We start from the raw sequence: 26,855 nt of genomic DNA, 5'->3' as shown, positions 1-26,855 counted from the left end.
CACATCTACCAGGGAGAACCGGATACCTGGTAACCAAGCCGTCCTAGGTCAGTTTGAAATGGTGTAGATTCTCAGTGTTTTATTGGGGAATTTTGCTAATTCCTAACTTTAAAGAGAAATGATTACCATCTACTATCACATCAGATAATAACAGAATAAAAAGATTTAATACCAAAGACTATAATAAAGAACAATCCTTTAAATAAAACATGTTTAGCTTCACTAGTAAAACTCACTTCCCGCAGCGGGGTTTGCTCCAGGTGCCCTCACACGGGCACGCACGGCCCCACCGAGACCCAAGTGCTGCTCCGGGACATCTTTGCCCGGAGGCCGAGAAGTTCTCCAGCGGCCAGGCCCTGGGCAGCTCTCCAGGCCCCTCTCGGAGCTGGGAAATGGCAAGTGGTTCGAGCCTCTCTCTCCCTTGGGTGGGGGTGGCATGACCCCATGGGACAGAGGAGAAAGGAGGCTCTAGTGACTTGCCCAAAGCCGTGTGGCTAACGTGTGTGTCCCAGGTCTGACCAGACCCGCCTGCCTCTGAGACCTCAGGTGTGAGGTGCGGCTGCCTCTCTGTGGCTAAAGGACTGGGGGCCAGTTCCCGCTCCGTATCCGGTGGATCATCGGAGCGAGTATTCTCTAATGGGTCATCGAGTCCAGGATTCCCCAACTTAAACATAATAGATCAATCGACCTCTTGAAAAGTAATGATATACTTTAATTTTCCCCCCGGAAAATGTTTTTTAAAAACCTCTGACACTGTTAACACCATTCCATAGAAGAAAGGAGATGTTAATACTAGGAAAGAAGGAAATAGTTCATTCCTTCACTAGCCATTCATCAAGTGGCCGCTGTGTGCCGGTGGTCGCTGGGTGCTGGTGGAAAACCGAACAAGAACACCAGCCCCTGCCCGTTGGAACGTACATTCCAATAGCATCTCGGACAAACAGCTCATTTCAGTGAGAGAAACTGAACTCGACAAAGATGCCTTGAGTGGCCTTTGTGGCCTCTTCGTCTCAGTTAATAACCTTGTCATGTGTCATCCCCGGCCCTCAGGCCAGCATTGGGGAACCCTGAGTCTAACACATTCGTCCACTCCCAAGGAGAGAGCCCTGGAGTTCCCTCCGATGGAGGAACCCGGATTCAAATAGAGCTGCAGTCCGAGCCCTCCTGGGCCTCGTCTGTGACTCAGGTGGTGGGTGGAGCCAGCACTGCACCACAGGCGGGTGGGGCCGGCACTGCACCACAGGTGGGTGGAGCCGGCACTGCACCACAGGTGGGTGGGGCCAGCACTGCACCACAGGTGGGTGGAGCCATCACTGCACCACAGGTGGGTGGAGTGAGCACTGCACCACAGGTGGGTGGAGCCATCACTGCACCACAGGTGGGTGGAGCCATCACTGCACCACAGGCGGGTGGAGCCGGCACTGCACCACAGGTGGGTGGAGCCATCACTGCACCACAGGCGGGTGGAGCCAACACTGCACCACAGGTGGGTGGAGCCATCACTGCACCACAGGCGGGTGGAGCCGGCACTGCACCACAGGTGGGTGGAGCCATCACTGCACCACAGGTGGGTGGAGCCTGCACTGCACCACAGGCGGGTGGAGCCGGCACTGCACCACAGGTGGGTGGAGCCATCACTGCACCACAGGCGGGTGGAGCCGGCACTGCACCACAGGCGGGTGGAGCCATCACTGCACCACAGGTGGGTGGAGCCATCACTGCACCACAGGTGGGTGGAGCCGGCACTGCACCACAGGCGGGTGGAGCCATCACTGCACCACAGGTGGGTGGAGCCATCACTGCACCACAGGTGGGTGGAGCCGGCACTGCACCACAGGCGGGTGGAGCCATCACTGCACCACAGGTGGGTGGAGCCGGCACTGCACCACAGGTGGGTGGAGCCATCACTGCACCACAGGTGGGTGGAGCCATCACTGCACCACAGGTGGGTGGAGCCATCACTGCACCACAGGCGGGTGGAGCCATCACTGCACCACAGGCGGGTGGAGCCATCACTGCACCACAGGCGGGTGGAGCCATCACTGCACCACAGGTGGGTGGAGCCGGCACTGCACCACAGGCGGGTGGAGCCATCACTGCACCACAGGTGGGTGGAGCCGGCACTGCACCACAGGCGGGTGGAGCCATCACTGCACCACAGGTGGGTGGAGCCGGCACTGCACCACAGGCGGGTGGAGCCATCACTGCACCACAGGTGGGTGGAGCCGGCACTGCATCACAGGCGGGTGGAGCCATCACTGCACCACAGGTGGGTGGAGCCGGCACTGCACCACAGGTGGGTGGAGCCATCACTGCACCACAGGTGGGTGGAGCCATCACTGCACCACAGGTGGGTGGAGCCATCACTGCACCACAGGCGGGTGGAGCCATCACTGCACCACAGGCGGGTGGAGCCATCACTGCACCACAGGCGGGTGGAGCCATCACTGCACCACAGGCGGGTGGAGCCGGCACTGCACCACAGGCGGGTGGAGCCATCACTGCACCACAGGCGGGTGGAGCCGGCACTGCACCACAGGCGGGTGGAGCCATCACTGCACCACAGGTGGGTGGAGCCGGCACTGCACCACAGGCGGGTGGAGCCATCACTGCACCACAGGCGGGTGGAGCCGGCACTGCACCACAGGTGGGTGGAGCCATCACTGCACCACAGGTGGGTGGAGCCATCACTGCACCACAGGTGGGTGGAGCCATCACTGCACCACAGGCGGGTGGAGCCATCACTGCACCACAGGCGGGTGGAGCCATCACTGCACCACAGGTGGGTGGAGCCGGCACTGCACCACAGGTGGGTGGAGCGATCACTGCACCACAGGCGGGTGGAGCCATCACTGCACCACAGGTTGGTGGAGCCATCACTGCACCATAGGTGGGTGGAGCCATCACTGCACCACAGGCGGGTGGAGCCGGCACTGCACCACAGGCGGGTGGAGCCATCACTGCACCACAGGTGGGTGGAGCCGGCACTGCACCACAGGCGGGTGGAGCCATCACTGCACCACAGGTGGGTGGAGCCATCACTGCACCACAGGCGGGTGGAGCCATCACTGCACCACAGGCGGGTGGAGCCATCACTGCACCACAGGTGGGTGGAGCCGGCACTGCACCACAGGTGGGTGGAGCGATCACTGCACCACAGGCGGGTGGAGCCATCACTGCACCACAGGTTGGTGGAGCCATCACTGCACCATAGGTGGGTGGAGCCATCACTGCACCACAGGCGGGTGGAGCCGGCACTGCACCACAGGTGGGTGGAGCCATCACTGCACCACAGGCGGGTGGAGCCATCACTGCACCACAGGCGGGTGGAGCCAGCACTGCACCACAGGCGGGTGGAGCGATCACTGCACCACAGGCGGGTGGAGCCGGCACTGCACCACAGGCGGGTGGAGCCATCACTGCACCACAGGTGGGTGGAGCCATCACTGCACCACAGGTGGGTGGAGCCGGCACTGCACCACAGGTAGCAGAAGCCGGAGTTCTGTGCGGGCAACTTCTGGCGTTGGCTCAGCCAGTGAGGGGACATTTGCCACCTCACTGCTTTGCTGCATTTTCTACACCCTTCGGTAACCCCAGCATCTGAGCAGCCTCCGCCAGCTCTCAGAGCTCATTAGCAGCCCTGGGAGGTAGGTTCATTTCACACTGAGGGAGATGAGGCCCTGGGAGAGGTCGCCTGGCAAAGCAGAAATGGCGTCAGGACCCACCTTAGATCCGCTTCCTCTCCGTGGCTCTGTGCATGGACAGGCGAGAGCCGGCCTGGTGGAACGGAGCAGGCCAGAGGCACCTCCCCTTGCCGCTGTCCCACCGCCTGGCCTGTTCCTGTCCCTGGGTGGTTTGGGTTGTGCCTCTTCAGCATCACCCTCCCCACTGGCCCGAAGCAGTGACCTGGCGTTCGGGGAAACAGGTTTGCGTGGCTAACATGTTACTTGCTGAGCTGTCCGGCAGGCTCAGAAATGGCAGTAAGAGGATGCAAGCACTGAAAAATGATCCCTGGAGCACAACGAAGAGAGAGGAGAAGCAGACGGGAGGTCTGGGGCGGGAGGCTGCTCGCTCAGCTCCCCCAGGCCACGGAGTCCCGGATGTGCAGTGAGGAGGCCCGGGCCTGGCCGCAGCCTGACAGCTGGACAGGAAATGCTGGTGTCCTCCACGCCGCCCGGGAGAGGCGTCCGGCTGGCGGGGCCTTTATGTGACAGCGTGTCTCCCTGGCCTCGGGGCAGGCCCTCTGCACGCTGCTGTGGCTGCCTTTGGGCGGCGCTTCCCTCCCGCCGCCAAATGCCACCCACACGCAGGCTCTGCCCAGCCACCTCCCCCGGAGCCTTCCTCGCTGGTGTGGCGCTCTTGTTCGCTCTCCCCTCACTGTCGTCATCACCTGAAGATGCCCTCCCAGCCGTTGTGCTGGGGCCTGGGGGACAGCGCCCCACACCAAGACCTTTCTGTTTCGCACAGAGAAGTGTCAGCTGCTTTTTGGAGGAGTTGCCTCACCTTTTGTTTCACTCCTTAGGCAAAGGTGCAGAATGAATCTGTGGCCCTGAGCCCATAACAACAAAGCACAAGATGAAGAACCCTAGCCCGGCTGGTGTGGCTCAGTGGTTGAGCGTCGACCTCTGAACCCGGTGGTCACGGTTCAATTTCTAGTCAGGGCACATGCCTGGGTTGCAGGCTCGATCCCCAGTGGGAGGCGTGCAGGAGGCAGCTGATCAATGATTCTCATCATTCATGTTTCAATATCTCTCTCCCTCTCTCTTCTCTGAAATAAACACAAATATATCTTTTAAAAAAGATGAAGAGCTCTAGAAAGCATGGCTTGGATGGAAGCAAGACCCTTGGAATTAATGCTCGGCCATGCAGAATCTTCAACACGTACAATCAAGAGGTAGTTTGGTGTTGTTTTTTTTAATTTGTAGAATTTTAAAATTACTTTTCTACTGAGATCTAACTGACACATTAACATTACATTACTTTCGGGTTACAACATGATGGTTTAGCATATGAATATACTGTAAAATGACCACAAAAGCCTAGTTAACATGCATCATCTCACATAGCTACAAGTTGTTTTTCTTAAGATAAGAACTTTTAAGATCTACTCTCTTAGCAACTTTCAAGTGTACAATGCAGAAATATTAACTATAGTGCTTATACTGAAGAGGTAATCTTTTCTACATAGCATTTATTGTGCTATCTATACTAATAAAAGGGTAATATGCTAATTAGACCGGGAGACCTTCCAGATGTCCTTCTGGACAAAGTCATGGTGGCAGGGCCGAGGCAGAGGCGGTTAGGGGCAATCAGGCCAGGAGGGGAAGGCAGTAGGGGGCAAGCAGGCCTGCAGAAGAGGGCAGTTCGGGGGGACCAGGCCGGCAGGGGAGGGCAGTTGGGGGAGACCAGGCTGGCAGGGGAGGGCAGTTGGGGGCAATCAGGCTGGCAGGGGAGCAGCTAGGTGTTGATCAGGCTGGCAGGGGAGTGGTTAGAGAGTGATCAGGCTGGCAGGCAGAAGCAGTTAGGGGCAATCAGGCAGGCAGGCAGGTGAGCGGTTGGGAGCCAGCAGTCCCAGATTGTGAGAGGGATGTTTGACTGCCAGTTTAGGCCTGATCCCACATCCCCTGAGGTGTCCCAGATTGGAGAGGGTGCAGGCTGGGCTGAGGGACACCCCCCCCATGCATGAATTTCATGCACTGGGTCACTAGTTTAATATATTTGTCCTTCTATGTGGCTAGCTTAGTTTCTGCTACCAATAAATGTTGGATTAATGAGCTAACCAGTGCATGCATACAGTATGTATTTCTATCCAGCATTTTTCAGACCACATTTGGAATTCTATGTTCCATTCAAGGCAGGCACTCCTTAAGCTCAGAGCTCCATAGCGTGAGAGGGCTAAGACAGGGCATGCCATGAGGGGCAGTGCAGGTTCTGGGACAGTTAGTTTTGGAAGAGAATGCTCAGAGAAACGGTAGAGTGTTTTTTATGCCCAGCCGGCGTGGCTTGGTGGTTGAGCGTCGACCTATGAACCAGGAGGTCGCAGTTCGATTCCCGGTCAGGGCCCAGGCCCAGGTTGTGGGCTCGATCGCCAGTGTGGGGTCCTAAGGAGCTCAGAGGCCCAAGGCCCTGCGGGGGCCTGCAGGTGACGCGGTTGATCGGCAGTGCCCTTGCCACGGCCCGTCACGGGCTGTAATAACCGCAGGGGTCTGTCGTTGAAGCAAATGGAGTTTTCTGCGACTAATGATTTCTTTTTGGAATTGGTGTGTTTCATGTCCACCTGTCTGTGTGCACGTGGCCGTTGGCTTCCTTTCCCAGTGGGTGAAGTTGGCACCAGGTGGCTGGGTCCTCTCAGCGGGCAAGAGCCTCCAGGTGGACGAGGGTGGTTGATGAGCGGAGCTGCGTCCAGGCTTTGTCCCCAGCAATCATCTCACGGGCGCAGGAAATGTCTGCGAAATGGGCGGGCAGCGTGGGCCCACTCACCTGCCCTCCACGAAGCGGAGCTGCGGCTGCTCAGACCCACGCAGCAAACAAAAAGCGGTCCTGATGCTTTATCCTCGCGCACCAAATCTGTGCAGCGGCAAAGTGCAGGCCCTGACAGGAATTTCAATTATTTAATCAGAAAGAAAATGAAAGAGGTCTTAAGTGTTGTGATTCGAAGACAGCCTTTTCATAGACCAATCTAGTGTGCGCTCACATTGAATATGAAGCAAAATGGGAAGGAAATTAAGGCAGCTTCGGCTTAAATCATGTGATTGCAAATAGTAAATTAGTTTCTCGATGTTTTCATTTAAGTGTTTAAGTGGAAGGTTTTATTCCTAATGTAGTGCAGTGACACAGAAGAGCGCCCTCAGCCAATTCCAGCCCCCACCCTCGCTTAGCGGAGCATTTGCCCCGGGGAGGGAGGCAGCCTAAGATGGAGAGAGAAGAGCAGGCACAGCCTCCGCACGTTGAGGTCCTTTTGTTTCAAATTGCTTCCCAAGTCCGCTTTCACAGCCAACTCATTAATCGAGCAGATGAGCAACGTCTGTTGAAAATGTACTAAGCGAAATGCATTTAATTTGGAAGGGAAATCAGGAACTGCATTAGTCAGAGCATATAAATGGCAGCATCATCCATTCGGCTGTTGTTTTGTTTGCCGTGGACTCACTACATTTGTTCTTAGGGACAAGGGCGAGGTAAATGGGCGACACTGAGCTGGAGAGAAAGCGTGCGCCTCGGGCTCTCAGAGGCTTCTGGGTGGTTTTGCGGGGCTAGGCCTGGGGCCCGCTATCGGGCTGGGCCAGGACGTCACGGAATCTCTCGGAAAGCACTAATTGGGTTGGACTGCGGTGACCCCTGAACTGGTGCAACAAGTGGAGGGAGGTCATTTCCTTGTAAATGAGCATCTCTTTGTGTTTGCAATTAGCTTTGATCATTTGGCTGGGAGCTCACAGCGGTGCCCGGTGGAAGGTCAGGCTCTGGTTCATGCTTTACAACAACAGTGAGTGACCTTTGACTATTAAGTTAGCCAATGAGGCTGGGGATCCCCGAGGGTTTGAGTGACAGGCCCCTCCTGCAGCCGCGGGGGGAGAGTCGGTGCAAGTGCGCCTTAACTGGCAGCTGGCAGCTCTGCCAGGGTTACCGATGCTGGCTCTGCCAGGGCACGCTCAGTTTGATTGCCTCGAGGCCCCCTCCTCCAGGAAGTATTCCTTGCCAAGAGACCTTTTTTCTCAATAAACTCCTAGAAAGCTTCTGATCTATGTTTCTGTGCTGGTTTCTGGACAATGGGTACTGAGCAGACACTAACTTTTATTATTGTTCAACTTTCTTTTTATGGTTGAATGGCATTTTCACTCTTTTTTAAAAAAACATTTTTTAAAATGATTTCAGCGAGGAAGGAGAGGGGGAGAGAGAGAGATAGAAACATCAATGATGAAAGAGAATCATTGATTGGCTGCCTCCTGCACGTCCCCTACTGGGAATCAAGCTGGCAACCTGGGCATGTGCCCTTGACCAGAATCAAACCCGGGACCCTTCAGTCTGCAGGCCGATGCTGTATCCACTGAGCCACACCGGCTAGGGCTGCAGTATGGCTTCAGATTGCTTTTCTGTCCTTTGCGTTTTTGTAACTTGAAGTGGGGTGAACTTGATTGGATGCTGCCTAAACATTGGCGGGGTGCTTCATAGGTGCTGGTGTACCCCTCAGTTCGCACCACATTGGGGCACCATGATGTCTGGCTGTCCTCACCAGGGATGCTCACGTTAGTCACTGGGTCAAGTGGTGGTCGCCTGCTCGCTTTATATAAAGTCACACTTCCTTGTTTGGGAGCAGCGAGTAATCTGTAGGGTGATGCTTTGTCATCAGGCGTTACCCAGCTTCTCTCATTCCACAGCCGTACCCTGTGAGGGCCGAGGCCCCGCGTTGGGCAGTTTACTATTTGTGCGCACCGCGTAGTGCACTATGTGCTAACATTGAACACTCACTGAAGGAGAGAGTGAATAAATGGATGCATGCACGAGGTTCTGAGTGAATGGAATGAAGATTTTAACCGAGTGAGAAACTGTGCAAACCGGCCTGTGACGGACACGTCGGCCAAGGGCTCCCACACCGTGCTGAGTGACGAAATGCTAACGACCGCATGTGGAGTGGTTCGGGGCTTCTAGCCTCAGCTTTGCAACTACTTTGCTGTGTGGCGTTGGACAAATCGCTTACCTTTTCTGGAACTTATTTGTACAACAAGGAATACAAGAAGGAAACAAACAAACAAACCTGTAAGGTTCTCCCAGCCTAAGCATTCTAGGACTCGAAATAAATACGAAGAGCTATATAGACCAGGTAGTTGGAGCCGACAGATCTTGCCCTCACTTGAGTCTGGGTTTTCTGGTGCATTCTAGGCTTGTGGTGTTTAATAAGCTTACAGGTTGTCATAGGAACCACCCTCCCCACAGCTTGTTATCTAATAACCAGCCATCTCAACCATTACCAGCTAGGGTCTTCGCCCCATTTCATATTGAACTGGAAAGGTGACCAGTGATGGATTAGCCTTCGTGCCATTTTATAAACAATAGAAAACACTTGCTTCTTTCCCAGCAAAGCCAAGTCTGCCAGGCTGGATCACCTGAGCGGTTCTTTCACTGATGCGTGTACTTGCTTATCCACTTATTCAGTCAGTGAGTCCATTTTTGAGCTCTTACCATGTGCCAGACATTGAGCTAGATGCTTGGGGTATACAGTTTGCTCTACTGAGGGAGAGAAGTTCTTAAAGAGGCAGTTGCCCTGGCCAGGGTGCTCAATGGTTAGAGCATCGGCCTGCATACTAGAGGGTCTTGGCTTCAATTCCGGGTCAAGAGCACATACCTGGGTTGTGGGTTCGCCTCTCCCCGCCCACCCCCAATTGGGCCAGGTGTGGAAGGCAACCGATTGATGTGTCTCTCTCACATCGATGTTTTTTTCTCTCTCTCTCTTTCCCCCTCTCTTCCACTCTCTCTAAAAAAATCAATGGAAAATTTTCCTCACTCCTTGGATAAGGATTAAAAAAGAAAAGAAATGAAAAGAGGCAGTTGCTGTGCAGTGAGAAAAATATTATGATGTCAGAAGTAGATGGTGGCATAGAGACAGGGCCCCTAACACACCTGGGCCTTCGGGAGGCTCCAGGAGGAAGCAAGTTCTTCCCGTGGAGAAATGTATAGATAAGCAGAGCAGAGCGAGTATGGCTAGATAATAAGTGTTCCTGGCAGAGAGGGTAGCATATTCTAGGACTCAGGGATGGGAGAGAGTATGGCATGTTAAAGAGCTTAGGGCACTAGGAATTTACCAATGATTTTTTATAACGTTTTTTATTGTGGTAAAACACGCATAAAGACTATCAGAGGATTTTCAGCTCGGACCAACATACCCAGATCTGCACATTTGAATCACCACTCTGGTAGTAAAGAAAGGACTGGAGTGACAGAAGGGGAACAGAGACAGTTAGCAGTTAAGACCCTGCCATTGTCATGGCAGGAAGGTCTTAAAGCAGTGTTTGTATCCTCTAAGCGGCTACACCGTGCCTCACGTGCACAGAAATAACTAAGAAATATTTGTTGGACGCATGAATGGTTGTTTATTGGCTGAATGGACTTACTTCTGAAAACACCAAAAATATACTTTCTGGACTTTCTAGGACCTTTCCTCTAAGTCCTCATGCACAGAGACTTGAGCTGAAATTTCCTGGACTGCACCTCTGCTCCAACACCCTTCACGGGCGCCTGTGCTCCCCCACTTCCTCAGAAGTAAAAATAAAGCCTTCTGACTATCTTTCAAAGCACTTACCAGTAAGACCATAGCTACCTTTCAAAATGCTACTCCAAATCCACTCCACTGATGCCAAGGTAGAGTCCTGCAAATACAGTGTGTTCACCCCCTCCTCCCCCCCCCCCACCCCCGCCATGAGTACATGTGCTGCTATCCTGAGCAGAACAGTTTCATCACCTCCATTTCACCTGTACAAACTCTACCTCCCTTAATGGTCCAGCTCTAATATTGTGTCTTGCATGAAGCCTTCACTCATTCATTATAATTGATAGATGATTTCAATAAAATTTTATAAAAATTAAAGCAAATTGTTCTTCATGGAGAGTGCATAAATTTGCATTCTTTGCATCAATGTATGAGAGTGATTCTTTCCCCCACACCTTTGCTAACAGAGTGGATTTTAAATTGATCAGATTAAAAAATTTAATTCAGTAGTTAATGATGTTGTCTCAGTGTAATTAAGCTTTTATTAGTCTTACTTTTAGTATTAGTAGCATTTTAAAAATGCTTAATGGCCATTTATATTTTCCTTCCTTTTAAATGTATTTTTATTGATTTCAGAGAGGAAGGGAGAGGGAGAGAGAGATCAAGACATCAATGATGAGAGAGAATCATTGATCAGCTGCCTCCTGAACACCCACTACTGGGGATTGAGCCCGCAAACTGGGCATGTGCCCTTGACCAGAACAGAACCGGGGACCCTCCAGTCTGCAGGCTGACACTATCCACTGAGCCAAACCAGCTAGGGTTATATTTTTTTGTGTGTGTGAACTGTTTTGTGCGTGTTTTTGTTTGTTTGTTTGTTGTTGTTGTTTTGGTCTATCCTTGGCCCATTTTTAAACTGTACTCTTGATCTTTTTCCTTACTGATTTGTAGTAAATTTTTAAAAATACGTTTTTATTTATTTTTATATATATATATAGAGAAACATTGATATAGAAACATCGATAGGCTACCTCCTGCACACCCCCTACTGGGGATCAAGCCTGCAACCCTGGTATGTGCCCTGTTGGGCAATCCAATGGGCAACCTTTCAGTACCTGGGATGATGTTCAGCTAACTGAGCCACACTGGCTAGGGCTGCAGTAACATTTTATGTATAACAGATTATTCCTGTGCCTGGGATATGAGTTGCATATATTTTCTCCCAGTTTATTGTTCATCTTTTTTTTCTTTGCTTATAATAGTTTTTGCCATAAAGAATTTTTAAGTTAATATAGTTAATTTTATTAATATTTTTCTTCTATGGCATCTAGGTTTATATGTTATACAAAAATGGCTTTTCCTATTTTAAATTTATTTAAGAAAATCTCTCCAATATTTTTCCTTTTGCTTCCTTTTAAAATTAGCTACCATCTTGATCATTGTAAGACAAATTTAATATTATACTCTAATAGTGACAACATTTATACCTTCCATTATTACATATATTTTTTGGTCCACTAACTCCATTGTGTTAAAAATGAGAGTTAGAAGAATAAAAATCAATTTGAATTCATGAACAGTATTTTCAAACAAAATATAAATGATCCAGCATTTAAACAAAAACATACCAAAAATTTAGTTCTGCACATGAGGTCCTTTTTGGAAATGTTTACAAGCTCATATTTGTACCTAAAAATAGAGTTTGAAAAGGTCTTACAATCTCTTACATCAGAAATTCACAGTATATAGTGGTAGCAATGTATACCCCTTTACTTTCTTTTTTTTTTTTTTAAAAAATACTTTTATTGATTTCAGAGAGAAAAGGAGAGGGAGAGAGAGAGAGAAACATTAATGGCGAGAGTTGCCCCTTTATTTTCAAAACTATGCATACTCGTTTGGTATTACTGTTAAAAGTACATTGTATCATTAAGTGCTAATTTTAAACTCTGATAATATAATTTGGGTGCTTTAGAATGGAAGAAAAGAATATTTAAAAAGCATTTGTGTTAGCTTATTGTTTTTTCTCCTGGTAAATATATTGGGCTACTCTTCTGGGACTTGAGGAAAATGATAGAATTCTAATAAGAAACTGATTTAAAGATCATTTACACTCTACTATATACCTCTTAGAGGAGTAATGCTGCTATATGGCCCTGGACAGTTTGGCTCAGTGGCTAGAGCATCGGCCTGCCTACTGAGAGATCCTGGTTCCATTCCGGTCAAGGGCACATGCCCGGGTTGCGGGCTCGATCTCCAGTAGGGGGCGTGCAAGAGGCAGCTGGTCAATGATTCTCTCTCATCATTGATGTTTCTATTTCTCTCTCCCTCTCCCTTCCTCTCTGAAATCAATAAAAATAAAACAAAAATAATAAAAAATAGAAAGAAATGATGCTATACGATCTCTCATATTTCAAACCTTTAATTACCTTAAGGTCTTTCTTTCTATCACGAACTTTAAGAAGCATGTTTTGAATTGAGATGCCAAAGGCAGATAGAAAACTTCAATAGGGAAAAGAAATGAAAGTTTTTGATCTTAAAGACTGGCCCAGTCCTGAATGAGCAAACTGGATGGGCTTAGTCCTCCTTATCTGAGGAATACCGTGATTTAAGTGCCCTCTCCTTGAATGTGTTCTCATGTGAGTTCACATCCTATTTCCCAGTGTAAAAGAAGATGCATTTGCAGGAAGCATTCATGACTCCAGTTCTTTCTCTATACATGTCATCCACTTTGGTAGTGCTTAAAATAAAGTACTCAGATAGAAGGTAAGTTGAAACAGACAACAAGCAATATAATACAAAAATGTTATGAGTAAAGTGTGTTACTCAGATGCTTCTAAAATACATTTCTCCCTTTATTTTGAAGGCCACAGTATAGGCAACTTGGCTAATGGAATCAGCCTTTTCCTTTGATCATCAATAGGGTTATCTCTTCGGGAAACTAAGTCCCAGCTCAGAGGACAGTTTCAGAGGAGACTGACATGAAAGAGAGGAGTATTGTTTAATCATTTGATCCCTGAGGAAGATCGTTCTTCTCTTTAAATTAATTAATAATTCTTCAGCTGAAACCATAAGCAGTTCTATCATGTCGTGCAGATTGGGGTGGGAGAGGATTTATTTGATCTTTTCTTTTCGCTCAGGGCAGTGTACAGAACCTGATTTTATGTGTCAGCTACAGCCGGTCCTGGGTGACAGACTTTTAGTCAAATGAGAATAAAAGATTAATGTAATGTGAGTGCATTTATTGAACCTCCTGAGGTTGGGAAGATGTGTGGTGAGTAGCCTGGAATATAGTAGATGCTCAGTAAATGCTCGTAATTATCTAATATAATGGATGGATGAATGGCAAGCATTGACAATGTCCTGGACTAGCTTCAGAACCGCTTTCCATTTTCTCTGTGTATGTCAACCTACATTGGAGAGGGATAAACGGGAGTGTGACAGTTACCTGGCCATGGGCTGTCCAACAGGTAACCAAGAGCCACAGGTGGCTATTGAGCACTTGAAACCTGGCTGGTCTGAACTGAGATGCACAGCAAATGTGAAATACACGCTGGAGTTTGGAGATTTAATATTAAAAAGATATGCAAAAGAATCTCACTAATAATATTTATATCGATTACATGTTGGATAATAACATTTTTGATATATTGGGGTTAAATAAAATCCTATCTAATAAAAGGGTAATATGCAAATTAACCATCACTCTGTCACAAAGATGGCAGCACCCATAGCCACAAGATGGCAGCACCCAGTCCTCTCAGCCCTGCCGGAGTGCCCCAGTCCCGGGGCGGCGGGGGGCGGTCACTGAGAGCGGGCAGCGTGAGCAGCCTGGCGGAATGCTTGCTTCATTGCCGCGGTGACAAGGCAAGCGTTCCACCCCGGCCGGCCGCGGAGGGCCTGTGGGCAGCGGGCACAGGCCGCGGATGGGCCTCTGGGCCACGAAGAGCCTCTGGGGAGCGGGTGCGGAGCGGCCAGGCCCTACGGAGAGTTACTGGCGCACAGATTCGTGCTCAGGGCTACTGGTATATTAATATTTCACCTGTTTCCTCTTTCTTCTTACATACATTTATTTATTTATTTATTAATAAATTAATATTTCACCTGTTTCCTCTTTCTTCTTACATACATTTATTTATTTATTTATTTATTTATTTATTTATTTATTTAGAGAGTGGAAGGGAGGGGGAGAGATAGAGAGAAACCAATGGGTTGCCTCCCCAATGCAGGCCTAGGGGATCGAGCCTGCAACCAAGGTACGTGCTCTTGACCAGAATCAAAGCTGAGGCCCTTAAGTCCCCAGCCTATGCTTTAGGCACTGAGCCAAACTGGCTAGGGCTGTTTCCTCTTACTTTTTCAATGTGACTAGTAGAAAATCTAACATTACCTATGTGGCTCATATTTTTATTGAATGGTGCTGTTCTAGACTTTACAGACAATCCAGGCAATGAAACATTTCTGCTTTTAAGGGGCAAATTGTTTACAGGCTATCTAAAAATGTGACATTTACCTCTTACCCGAATGGCACGAGGGCCTGAGGGAGGTGGGTAGAGGCAGGCCTGTGGGCTCTGGAATGCCTCTTCCTCCAAACATCGGACAAACAGGATTGCATCTCAAGCGGGGTCTGGCCTCTCTGTCACTCACCGCAGACGTAGGAGGGGCCAGGCGTGAGTCCCTTGCGAAGGCAGGGCTGGGTTCTGTTCATGATAGAGCTTCCCTGGGTTCTGCTCAGTAGCCCCAACACCATAAGGACACTTCCCAGCTTTTTGGACCTCAAGATTTCCCTGAGAGCTCTAAGAGGAATGTGAGGCTCAACCCCACAGGAACTTTTCCAGGGGCAGGACTTGCCTGGACAGCCTGTCCATCTGAGTGCTGGGCTCCGGTCCCCAGGCCCATGGCAAGCCCGGCAGTGGTTACTGAGCACCTGGGAGAAGGGGGTCTCCCTCATCCAGTAGGGTGTAGACTTAGGGATCCCTGTCTGCCTCCACTTCCCATGGATCCCCTGTTCTCGCCTCTGTTCCCCCCAGAGGCCTGCTTTGGTGCTGGTGGCTGTTTACTTTCTCAGCCGTGAGATAGATTTATTTATTTATTTATTTATTTATTTATTTATTTATTTACTTACTTACTAGGGGCCCGGTGCACAAAATTTGTGCATGGGTAGGGTTCCTAGGCCTGGCCGGCAATCAGGTCCTATCTGTGGGGTGACCAATGGGGCGATCAGGGGTCCCCACTGGCACCCGCCTTGGCTGGCCTGGGGCCTGCGGGCTGGGGGAAGCTCCTGCATTGAGCATCTGTCCCCTGGTGGTCAGTGCGCGTCATAGCAACCGGTCATTCCATTGTTCGGTAGATTTGCATATTAGGCTTTTATTATATAGGATTTATTTATTTATTAATATATTTTTATTGATTTCAGAGAGGAAGGGAGAGGGAAAGAGAGATAGAAACATCAATGATGAGAGAGAACCATTGATTGGCTGCCTCCTGCAGGCCCCACACTGGGGATTGAGCCCACAGCCCAGGAATTGAACTGTGACCTGGTTCATAGGTCCATGCTCAACCAGTGAGCCACCCCGGCTGGGCCAATGGAGCTTTTTTAAAAATTAAATGTATTGGGGTGACATTGGTCAACATGAATACAGAGGTTTCAGGTGTGGGTTTCTGTTACAAAATCTGTGTATTGCACTGTGTGCCCAAAGTCAAATCTCCTGTCATATATTAGGACCCCCTTCTCCCCTGACCCCCCTTCCCTCTGGCAACCACCACACTCAGCCAGGAAGCTTTGTTTTCCAGCATCGCGGAAAGGGAAAGGGGAAGGGGAAGTAAAACTCCCCTGCAGTCCTCAGGTCCTGGCCCTTCCCATCGCTATCTAGTTTTCACCCTCCATCTCTCACTTCTTAGGTTCCTCCTGCGTGGGCAGTGCTGGGCTGTGGAATCGAGTCCTAGAGAAAGCAGGACCCAGAGAGGGAGTGTGAGGAGTGGGCCTCCTCCTCCCCTGCACGTAGGCAGAGGCAGGGCCCGGGAAATAGCCTTAGCTTGGGGGAGACCGGGGAGCTGAGTCCAGAGTGGATGAAACAAGGGGAAGGGAAAGGACCCAGAGGCCGTCTATCCCCTCCCCTCCCTCCTCTTCCCTCCTCCGATACTGTGAGCACTCTGAAATGCTTAAGGCCCGTGGTCGGCAAACTGTGGCTCGCCAGCCACATGCGGCTCTTTGGCCTCTTGGGTGTGGCTCTTCCACAAAATACCATGGCCTGGGCGAGTCTATTTTGAAGAAGTGGCATTAGAAGAAGTTTAAGTTTAAAAAATTTGGCTCTCAAAAGAAATGTCAATCGTTGTTACTGTTGATATTTGGCTCTGTTGACTAATGAGTTTGCCGACCACTGCTTAAGGCTAAATTCTGAGAAAACGTTTGCAGTGCCCTGGGTCAAAGGTAACTGTCTCCCAAAGACGTGTTTCCTCGCCCTGCTCCCAAAGAGACATTTAACAATCTTTCCATTGCACCATCCGAGCAGAAGTTAATCCCCACCCTGATGAGGCTGAATTCCCATCTCCAAGGCTGAATGCAAATCTGTGCTCTTCCTCTGCGTTGGCTCAGAGAAGAGGGTGAGCAGGTACGTCCTCAATAGCCCCTCAGCCTTTAGGGTCTTGGGAGACAGGAGTCTGAGCCTTTTCAGTTTCTCTCTAGCGCTGTGGGGGATGACTGGACGGGACCATGGCTAAGGACTAAGGCGCAACTTCTGGAGCCTGCATTTTCCCTCTCTGTGGCCACCTCTCGGTGGCCTGCTCTCCATCTTCAGCTCTTACCATGATGAACTTAAAACAAAAATCACATTTCAGACTTCAGGACAAAGCATTCTGACTTTATTTAGATGCCTACTTGCTAAGATCTTATTTTAAAGTTATTTCCCACTTCTTTCTCCTTCCTCTCACTCTTCTCCTCTGTTTACCATTTTTACCAGGTCATCCATATGGAACACAGAGCTCCCACTTCCTGCAGCACTGTAGTTTGGGGCCTAATTGATTCTGGTAATTAATTTGTTTTACCTGCTAGATCAGATGAAAATTCTACCCAGGCGCCCAAGGATTAGCACTTGGCTTTCTAACACCTCCTCTAATTATCTAATAGCATGGGTTGTGAGGACTCAGTGTCTATTAAAACACTTTTGCTATTAGCAGTAGTGATTGGAATTGTGATGACAACTAGATTTCAACAAATTAGAGCTTAAAAATGGGGAGATGGAAGAGAAGTGGCTTCTTTTAATTTCCTTGAGTTTAACACCAATAATTAGAGCAATTTTTGGAGATGCGAGCCAAAGTTAGCCCGGCTGTGCTGTAGATGATCAACTTCATTTTAGCAAATTGACTCAAGGGAAATAAATGTGACAGATTAGAAAAAGACAAACAGGAAAACAAATATTGGGAGGGAGGGAAATGAAAAGAAAGGCTGGAAAGGGAATGGGAGACAAAAACCCCTGGCATAATTATACTCGTACAGTGGCCTGGTGCACAAAATTCGTGCACATTAAAAGGGAATTAATTAGAGGAAATATTTCAATATTGCTATTTGCCTTTTATCTATAATAGAAGTGTCAGAGATGAAAGAAAATTAGTAAAATGTATATGAAAATCTCCCTCCTGTCAGAGTCTGGGGCACACCGCGGGACTCAGAGTCATGTCCCCACCCACCCACATGCGCCTCGAAATTGCGCGAGACCCAGACCCAGACCCAGCTGGCCCCACTCCCGTCAAGCTCCACTGGGCAGGGGGCACAGCCTCAGGGCCCCCATCAAGCCCTGCTTGGCAGGGGACACAGCCTTAGGTCCCCTGGCCTGACACCAAGCGGGGGATGCAGCCTCAGGTCCCACGACACACACCAGGCAGGGGGTGCAGCCTGAGGTCCCCTGTCAAGCCCTGCTGCATGGGGGGGGGGGCGCAGCCTGAAGTCTCCCAGCCCAGTGCTGGGGTGGGGGAATGGCCTGAGGTGCCCCGGCCCAGGCTGGGGTGGGGGGCACGCCTTGAGGTCCTCCATCAAGCCCCACCAGGTGGGGGGTGCACCTTGAGTTCCCCCATCAAGCCGCACTGGGCGGGGAGCACAGCCTGAGGTCCCCTGGCCCAGCCCAGCACCACACAGCCTCAGGTCCCTGCTGATCGCTCGATACAGGAACCCTGCCTCCACTATGGGTGCAGCCATCTTGTGTTATGGGAACCCAGCCTCCGCTGTACGTGCCATCATCTTGTGATGGCATTACAGTGTGAGGGTCAATTTGCATATCACCTCTTCATTATATAGGATGTGTGTATGGGGGAGGGAGGGAAAGTTGAAAGGGGTAAGTCTAGCAGAAATAGCAAGCCCTGCGAATGGAGTGAGGAGAAGATAATGAAAATTTGATAGGAGGTGAAGACTGGCATTAAGAGTAGCTCTGGACAGATTTACACAGACCATATTACCTGACTGATGCAGGTATAACTTACCTCACACCAGCCTCTATAACTGAGGTAAAGAATATTATGATCATCATTTTATTTATCTACCTCAACAATCCAGCCATCAATTTAAGTTGGGTCTATCAGACATGGACTCTCTTCTCACTTCTCCTTCGCTTTCATTTTTCTAAATATTTATTTTTTAAAAATACATTTTTATTGATTTCAGAGAGGAAGGGAGAGGGAGAGAGAAACATCAATGATGAGAGAGAATCGGCTGCCTCCTGCATGCCCCCTACTAGGGATCGAGCCCAGAACCTGGGCATGTGCCCTGACCAGGAATCAAACCATGAGCTCCTGGTTCATAGGCCGATGCTCATCTACCGAGTCACACTCTGCAGGGCCATTTTTTCTAAATTTTTAAAACTCAGACCCGAATGCCAAAGTGAGTGCCTTACCCCTATTGCTTTGGGCCTTTAAAGTGCTTTCTGTTCTCTAAAGAGGAGTTGTCCGGGGACAGAGACTTTGTCTTTTTAGCTTTCTTTAAAAACAGCTGGGAGCAAACAGCTCCTGCAGGTGGACTGGCAGAAATTAAGGTGGGGAATTTTGGTAGGAGCAAGAACCCGGTCCCCTCTGCTCTCCCGGGTCTGGAAGGCCGAATTCAGCACCGCGGACAGCTCCCCGCCACGCCCCGAGCCCGCCCCCGCCCCTCCGCTGCTGGCAGCCTCGCCATTGGCTCTCCTGGCTCCCTCTCCAAGCTGCCAATTCTCCTACTCTCAGACCCAACCTACCCAGGAGCTAGTCTTCTCGCCTCCAGCGCCAGGGGTAGCCCAGGACGGGGAGAGAGCCTGGAGATCCGAGCCTCGAGGGGTGGTGGTCGGCTCCCGGCCAGGCGTGCAGAGCCGCTGCCTGCTCCCTGCACCCCCTCCTGGGCCTTCTTTCTGTGTCGGGGGGCTCGGATCAAGATGAACCTCAACTTCACCTCCCCCCTACACCCGGCATCTTCTCAGAGGCCCACGTCTTTCTTCATTGAGGACATCCTGCTGCACAAGCCCAAGCCACTCAGGGAGGTGCCCCCCGACCATTTCGCCAGCTCTCTGGCCTCCCGGGTGCCTCTGCTAGACTATGGCTACCCCCTCATGCCCACCCCCACCCTCCTGGCTCCGCACCCCCACCACCCTCTGCATAAGGGAGACCATCACCACCCTTACTTCCTCACCACTTCGGGTAAGTAACAGGGGGTTCCAAGTGTGGGGAGCAAGAGGGCGGGCCTCTAGCGCAGACCCCAAACCTGTGGGCGCCCAGAGAAGGCCACAGCGGGCGGCCTGGCCCGCGCCTCCTTCCTGAGTGAGAGGCAGAAGGCGGGGGTGGGGGGGGGGGGCTGTGGCCGAGACTCCTGTCCCTCTGTGCTCTTCACAATGGGGGAGCACGCCAGCCCAGGGAGAGGGGCTGAAGGGGGTGCTGTTCTGGGTGGCAGGCGGTGCTCAGTCCCCTCCCTCGGGGTCTTCCTGGCCACTTGGTCCAGCTCTCAGGTCCCACTCGCTGTCTGCCTGCTCTGAGGGACACCCCAGGCCCCTTCACGGGCAGAACAGTCCTCAACTTTGTCATCAGACATTCAGAGGACCCTCCCGGGTGCTGAGCGCTCCCCACGCAGGCGGGGAGGCCTAGGAGTGCCAGAGGGTTGGGATATTCTGAGGACTGAGGTCTGGGGCCGAATAAGGGAGAAAGGGTAAGAAAAAGAGAGGGAGGGACCGGCTGCTCTTTAACTCTCTTTACTCCCAATGGCTAGCCTCGAACTCGGTCTTAAGCTTAACCTCCGCGCTGCTGGCCTCGGGGAGCCCGGCTCCAAGGCAGCGTGACGGCCGGCCGGCCGGGCCCTGGGAGCGGCAGGCCCAGCCGCTCCAGCTGGTGCAGGGCGCGGGGGCGCCCAGGCTGCTGCTGCCTCTCTCCGGAGGGCCCGCCACGGCTCCCGGCGCTTTCCCGGACACAGCCACTCCCGAGCCCCGGCGGGACTGGGAAAGGCGCGGGGCCGAAGACACAGACACGGGGCCGCTGGTGAAGCCACCACAAAAGCTGGAAGTGTGTGCGAAGCGGGAAACCGGCGCGCGCCCTGGGTCGGAAGGAGTAAAGCCCGCATCGAAGTCCCAACCGGCTTTGGCGTCACACCCGCCAGCACACCCCTGTCCCCCAGCGGCGGCCAGCACACCCCTGTCCCCCCCCAGCGGCGGCCAGCACACCCCTGTCCCCCCAGCGGCGGCCAGCACACCCCTGTCCCCGAGCGGCGGCCAGCACACCCCTGTCCCCCCAGCGGCGGCCAGCACACCCCTGTCCCCCCAGCGGCGGCCAGCACACCCCTGTCCCCCCAGCGGCGGCCAGCACACCCCTGTCCCCCCAGCGGCGGCCAGCACACCCCTGTCCCCCCAGCGGCCAGCACACCCCTGTCCCCACAGCAGTGGCCAGCACACCCCCGTCCCCCCAGCGGCGGCCAGCACACCCCTGTCCCCCCACAGCAGTGGCCAGCACACCCCTGTCCCCCCAGCGGCCAGCACACCCCTGTCCCCACAGCAGTGGCCAGCACACCCCCGTCCCCCCAGCGGCGGCCAGCACACCCCCGTCCCCCAGCGGCGGCCAGCACACCCCTGTCCCCCAGCGGCCAGCACACCCCCGTCCCCCCACAGCGGCGGCCAGCACACCCCTGTCCCCCCAGCGGCGGCCAGCACACCCCTGTCCCCCCAGCGGCGGCCAGCACACCCCTGTCCCCCCCCCCAGCGGCGGCCAGCACACCCCTGTCCCCACAGCGGCGGCCAGCACACCCCTGTCCCCCAGCGGCGGCCAGCACACCCCTGTCCCCCAGCGGCGGCCAGCACACCCCTGTCCCCCAGCGGCGGCCAGCACACCCCTGTCCCCCAGCGGCGGCCAGCACACCCCTGTCCCCCAGCGGCGGCCGGTGCCCCGGCTGCTGGCTTCCCGCGTTGGTTCCCGAGTCCACCGGCCGCCTCGGCGCCGGTGGCCGTTGGCCCGCGGGGAGCCTCTCCGACCCAGGGAGCCCGCGACGCCGGGAAAGCGCTCAGTCCTTCCGCCTGGGGTCCAGGGAAAGACTGAGAAAAGCAGCGAGCACGTTAGAAAGAGGGGACCCCAGCGCCCCCGAGTCTGATAAGGAAACGCGCGAGGCGGGATTGCCACTCCGTGGCCCCGGGTCCTGGCCGCAGGCGGAAACCCGCAGCTGGGGAGGCGGGTCAGTGAGTTTGGGGCCAGACGGCGGCCCGACCCGCCGACCGGCCTTAAGCGCACGCGGAGGCCAGGGTGCGGGGACGGGGGAGAGGGAACCGGCTCCCGCGCCGTCTGATCTTTGCAAGAAAACTCCGGTGTCGCGACCGAGGCCCGGGCGCGGGGACTAGGAGAGCCAAGCAGGAAGCCCTCGGGCTTCATAAGCCCGTCCCGTCCCGCTGCAGCTGCTGGGTTTCTAGATGGTTCTAGATGGCTCCCCGCTAAGGTCTCCGGGCGGCATTCTCGCCCCCCCCCCCCCCCCCCCGTGCCCCGCGGTTCCTGGGCGGGGCCCGGAGGCTCCGGACCGGGGGCCGCAGGAGGCTGGGGCGGCGCGGGCGGAGGGTGTGGAGCGGGGTAGCTCGCGCCTGAGCCCCCCCCTTCTCCCCGCAGGGGTGCCGGTCCCCGCGCTGTTCCCGCACCCGCCGCCCGCCGAGCTGCCCGGGAAGCACTGCCGCCGCCGCAAAGCCCGCACCGTGTTCTCCGACTCGCAGCTGTCGGGCCTGGAGAAGAGGTTCGAGATCCAGCGCTACCTGTCCACGCCCGAGCGGGTGGAGCTGGCCACGGCGCTCAGCCTGTCCGAGACGCAGGTGGGCCGGCGGGAGGCTGCCCGCCCCGTCCCCTCCCGTCCCCTCCGGCCCGCAGAGCTCCCGAAGGGGGTGCCGCCCCCTCCATCCCAGGCGGCCCCGAAGGTCCTCAGCCAAGTGCGGCCTCGCGTCAGCCTCGCCCAGGGCCGCGGACGGAGGGACCTCCTCCGGCGACTCTGACCGCCGCCCCCCGCGTGGGAGCCGCCGCCCCGCGCTCCCGCTTCTCCTCCGTCGGCCGCGCCCGGGCCGGCAGGGGCCCCTGTCCCCGGAGGCGCGGTCTTAGTGCCACCTCGGCGGCCAGCCTCCCCCCGCCGCCCCGGCTGGGAGCTGACCCCAGGCGCGGTCCGGAGGCTCCCCTCCGCTCGCCGTCCTCCAGACGCGCGGCAGCCTCCCTCCCGCACCCCCGCACCCTCCGCACGCGCTCCCTTCGCACCCGCACCCACGTGCGGGGCCGCCGTGGCCCTGTCGGTCCCCTCTGCCGCCCGGGAATCGCTGGCCGGGCTGTAGGCGTCGCGGTCAGCGGGCCTGTCGGCGGTAAGGGGGCGCCGCGCCCGCCCGGGGAGAGTGACCGCGCAGCGACAGGGCGAGCGCTACCCCCGCACCGCCGCGACCCTCGTGCTGTTTGGGGCGCGTCCTCCGGCGCACGCACCCCCGGACGCCGGCCTGCGCGCAGTCGGGGTGGCGGCCCCGAGAGCCGTCCCAGCCCCCAGGAACCCGTCCGGGGGTCGCGGTCCATCTTCCTAACTCCCAGCAGCGCCCAGACCTCCGCCGGTCGCCGTGGGTCTGCAGGAATGACGGGGTTTTCCATTTTTCTCCCTGAAATCAGGTGAAAACGTGGTTCCAGAACCGGCGGATGAAGCACAAAAAGCAGCTGAGGAAAAGCCAGGACGAGCCCAAAGCGCCGGGCGGGCCCGAGAGCCCCGCGGGCAGCCCCCGCGGCCCCGAAGCCGCGCCCGCCGAGGCCCGGCCCGGGCTGCCCGCCGGCCCCTTCGCGCTCGCCGAGCCGGAGGACGAGGTGGACATCGGGGACGAAGGGGAGCCGGGCGCGGCGCCGCGGGGGCTCTGAGCGGCGGGCGGCGGGAAGGCGGCCGTGGGCCGGCGCGGCTCCCTCCCCGCCCCGAAGGCTCGGCGGCTGCGGAGATCGGCGCCTGGAAGGCAAACACGCCCCCGCCGCCCTGCAACCGCGCGGCCGCGACCTCCCGCCCCTCCCGCCCGGGTCCCCGCAGGTGCGTCCTGCCCGCGGCTCTTCCCGCGCCGGCCGCCGGCTCTCACTGCGGGGACGGACGGTCACTCCGGGACCCAGACCCCGGCCTCGCCCAGCCGCCTGCCCAGCTCTGTTGTCGCCTCTCCTCCCCGGACCCTCGTCCTTCCGCGGGCAGAACCACCGCCTGCGGGTGCGGGGCCGGCGGTCGGGCCTCCGCTCTCCGGGAACGCGGAGCCGCGACCCGCTCCCACCCGGTCAGACGGGACGGACGCGCGCGGCTCGCCACCGCCCTCCAGTCGGGCCCCGCCCTCCCGACCCCAAAGCTAAAGCGGCTCCCTCCCCCGGCGCCGCGTCCTTCCCCGCCGCCGGCCCCTTCCCCGCTGCGGGCCCCTCGGGCTGGTGGGTCCGCCCGGCCCCTTCCCCGCTGCGGGCCGGCGCCGGAGCTCCCCGTGCCCTCCTCACCCCCGCGCCCGGCCCCAGGCCCCGGTGAGCGGCCCGCGCGCGGCGGGACCTGGAGCAGGAAACACCCTTCGAGCGAGTTCGCTTCCCGACTTCGCCGCGCGCCGGTCCCGCTGCCCCCGCCCACGGCTCACTGGCCTCCGCGGGGAGTCTCCTCGGCGCGGGGAGCGCTCGCTCGTCCTCCCCGCATTTCACGGGCGCGCGGAGCGATAAGACGGAGGCTGGAGGGGAGACTGCCCCGGGGTCTCCGGCCCAGACTGCCGAGCGGCCGGGGCCCGCTGCGCCCGGGCCGCCCGTCCTCCTCCGGGTTAGGCACCGAAGGGCTCGCGGGAGCGCGGGCAAGTGTCCGGGACCGTCTGTCGCGGCGCCAACCTGTGCGCGCTCCTTCCCGCCGCCCCGGGCCCCGGCTCCGCGGCCGCAGAGTCGCCTCCTAAGCTCCCGGGCAGACCCCGCCCCGCCCCGTGTTTGGTTTTCTAATCGGTTAACCGTCTCCAGTTCCACCTGCGCGGGAAAGGCCGAGCGAACGACGCTGTTGGCTCCGAAAGGCGGAGGAGACCGGCGCTCCCGGTACCTGGAGTGGGAACTGCGCTAAGGAGCTACGCGGCGACGCCGCCGACCCGGCTCCTGGGTCCCGCAGAGCAGCCGCCCTCCGGCTCCCGCGCGCGGAGCGGTGCCGGTCGGGGAGCCCGGGAGGCCGGGAGAGCGCCGGCCTGGGCGCTGCTGGTGGATGGCAGCTCCGGGCACCTGTGGCGGCGGGCCCGGCCGCTGGGATCGCAGCAGACGGCGAGGAAGCGCGTGGGAACCCCTCGGCCGCCGCCAGGTCTGCCTTCCGTTTGTACAAACGCCACAGCTGTGAGAGAAGCGCAATAAAGTGAGCTGTGCCTGTCCGTAGACAGCGGCGGTGTGAGTTTACATTGCATTGATTCTGTTTTGGCTCCCCATGTCTCTGAAAGAGGACGAAGCCTAAAGATCCTTCTAGAAAGTTCTGTGGTCTCATGAGTGTAGGAGCAGGCTTTTTTTTTTTTTTTTTAACAGAAGGCTTGTTCAGGGAAACATTATCTTAAGCAGAGATGAGTCTCAGAGTGAGACCTTTATTCATTCTGCATCACTTAGGAGGCAAAACTGTTGCTTTAAAAACATAAGCATCGTATAGCTGTTTCTATTTTCCAAAGTTCTTTCTAGCAATTAACAACCTTGTGAGTCACAGGCAGCAAGAATTATTTTTCCCTTTCCTAGTTAAGGAGTTGAAGGCTTGGCAAGATTGTGGGATTTACCCATGAAGTCAGGACTAGCTGACAGCCAAAGCAGGACCATATATATATTCATATTCTGACTCCTGTTCATTCCTCTGCCCAGTCCACTTGTTTCCGAGTAACAACGCGCTGATTGGCATTTTGCCTCTATCACTTTATAGGAACACCTCTGTCGTTTATTTAGATTGGGTAGATGCGTTATTAAAAGCAAATGTAGGCTCAGATTTCTCTTTTCTCTTCCTGTTCAGAGAATGACAGTGCTGTTTTCAGGCAGGAGTTTTGACAAATGCTTTACAATAACACAAACAACTTGGTTTTAGGAAAAAAAGTGGTTTGTGAGTAAGAATGTTCCTGGTAACCTGGAAGGGAAAATAGATACTATTATACAAGAGGGGGAGGGGGACCTCAAGTTCTTCTAATCCCAGGAAGAACAGCTACTCAAAGGGATTTGGGGAGAATTTTTAAAGTGAACATTAAAGAATTTTTATGTTTTGAGGGAAATTTTACAAAATGAAATTAGACGGTTAACACATACCCCCAAACATCAGAAATTTCTTTCTTTCTTCTGTCTTCACAAGAAGGTGCCAGGACTTGCTTTGGGTCTAAGGAGAGGGCAGGTAGCCAGGAAGCTTTGTTAGCACAGGCACAGCTCCGCCTGACGGGCAGAAGGGATCCTGGAGCCCAGGAAGTGGCTGTCTGTCTTTGATTCAGTAGCACTGAACAGAAAGATGCTCACTCCCCCCATCCCGGTTCTCCCTTTGGGGCTGTTCCTGGTGGGATTCCGTGGGAAGCGAAGAGCTGTGACCTGGAGCACTGCTTTCTCCCCAGATTCCCTGCGATTGGCGGCCAGCCATTCAACAGCAAAGTTCTCTTAAAGTTTCTTCTTTTTTCTTTTCTTCTCTTTCCTGTTCTCTTCTTTTTCCTTCCTTCATTCCTTCGTTCCTCCCTTTCCTCACCCTCCCTCCCTCCCTCCCTCCCTCCCTCCCTCCCTCCCTCCCTCTCTCCCTCCCTCCCTCCTTCCTTCCTTCTTCCTTCCCTTTTTGTTTCCTATACACAGGGGGTTAGTGATAGTAGGGATAGACACAATTTAATGTAACATGATCACATTTTTGTTTTTGGCCTTCAATATTGATCAAAGCCTCTATAGGCTGAAAAGGTGTTTTGCCTGAATTATCCAGCCTTTTGCCTAAACTCAGTTTCACTTGGTGATGAAGATCTGACAAAACCATGTTCATTATGATATATTAAAGAAAGAAATACATAGTTAAGTCTGACTCTGAAGGAGCAAAAACATCTTAAAATAGCCAAGGTGGGAAAGTCATCCTATATGTAATCTCAATTTTAGTAAATAATTTCTTTCATATTTGTTCTTAATATTGTTTGTGATAGATTTCATTTCATAGATTTTCAGAGAGGGGCTCTTGATAATATTTCTACTCACATGACAGAATAATATAAGAAATGAACAACAC

General features: G+C 54.3%; 1 protein-coding gene across 1 annotated transcript; it reads left to right on the top strand.

Moving 5' to 3' along the window:
- Positions 1-19,581: 19,581 nt before the first annotated feature.
- On the top strand, positions 19,582-23,533 carry BSX (brain specific homeobox; the record flags this gene model as incomplete). Its single annotated transcript, XM_079762941.1, has 3 exons — positions 19,582-19,843; positions 22,274-22,470; positions 23,294-23,533. The coding sequence occupies 3 exons, from the start codon at positions 19,582-19,584 to the stop codon at positions 23,531-23,533; spliced, it is 699 nt and encodes a 232-aa protein (XP_079619067.1).
- Between the last annotated feature and the right edge of the window lie 3,322 nt (positions 23,534-26,855).

Source organism: Cnephaeus nilssonii, assembly GCF_951640355.1.
Source record: "Cnephaeus nilssonii genome assembly, chromosome: 22".
Taxonomy (NCBI): Eukaryota; Metazoa; Chordata; class Mammalia; order Chiroptera; family Vespertilionidae; genus Cnephaeus; species Cnephaeus nilssonii.
This window is presented reverse-complemented; position numbering and strand designations above follow the sequence as displayed.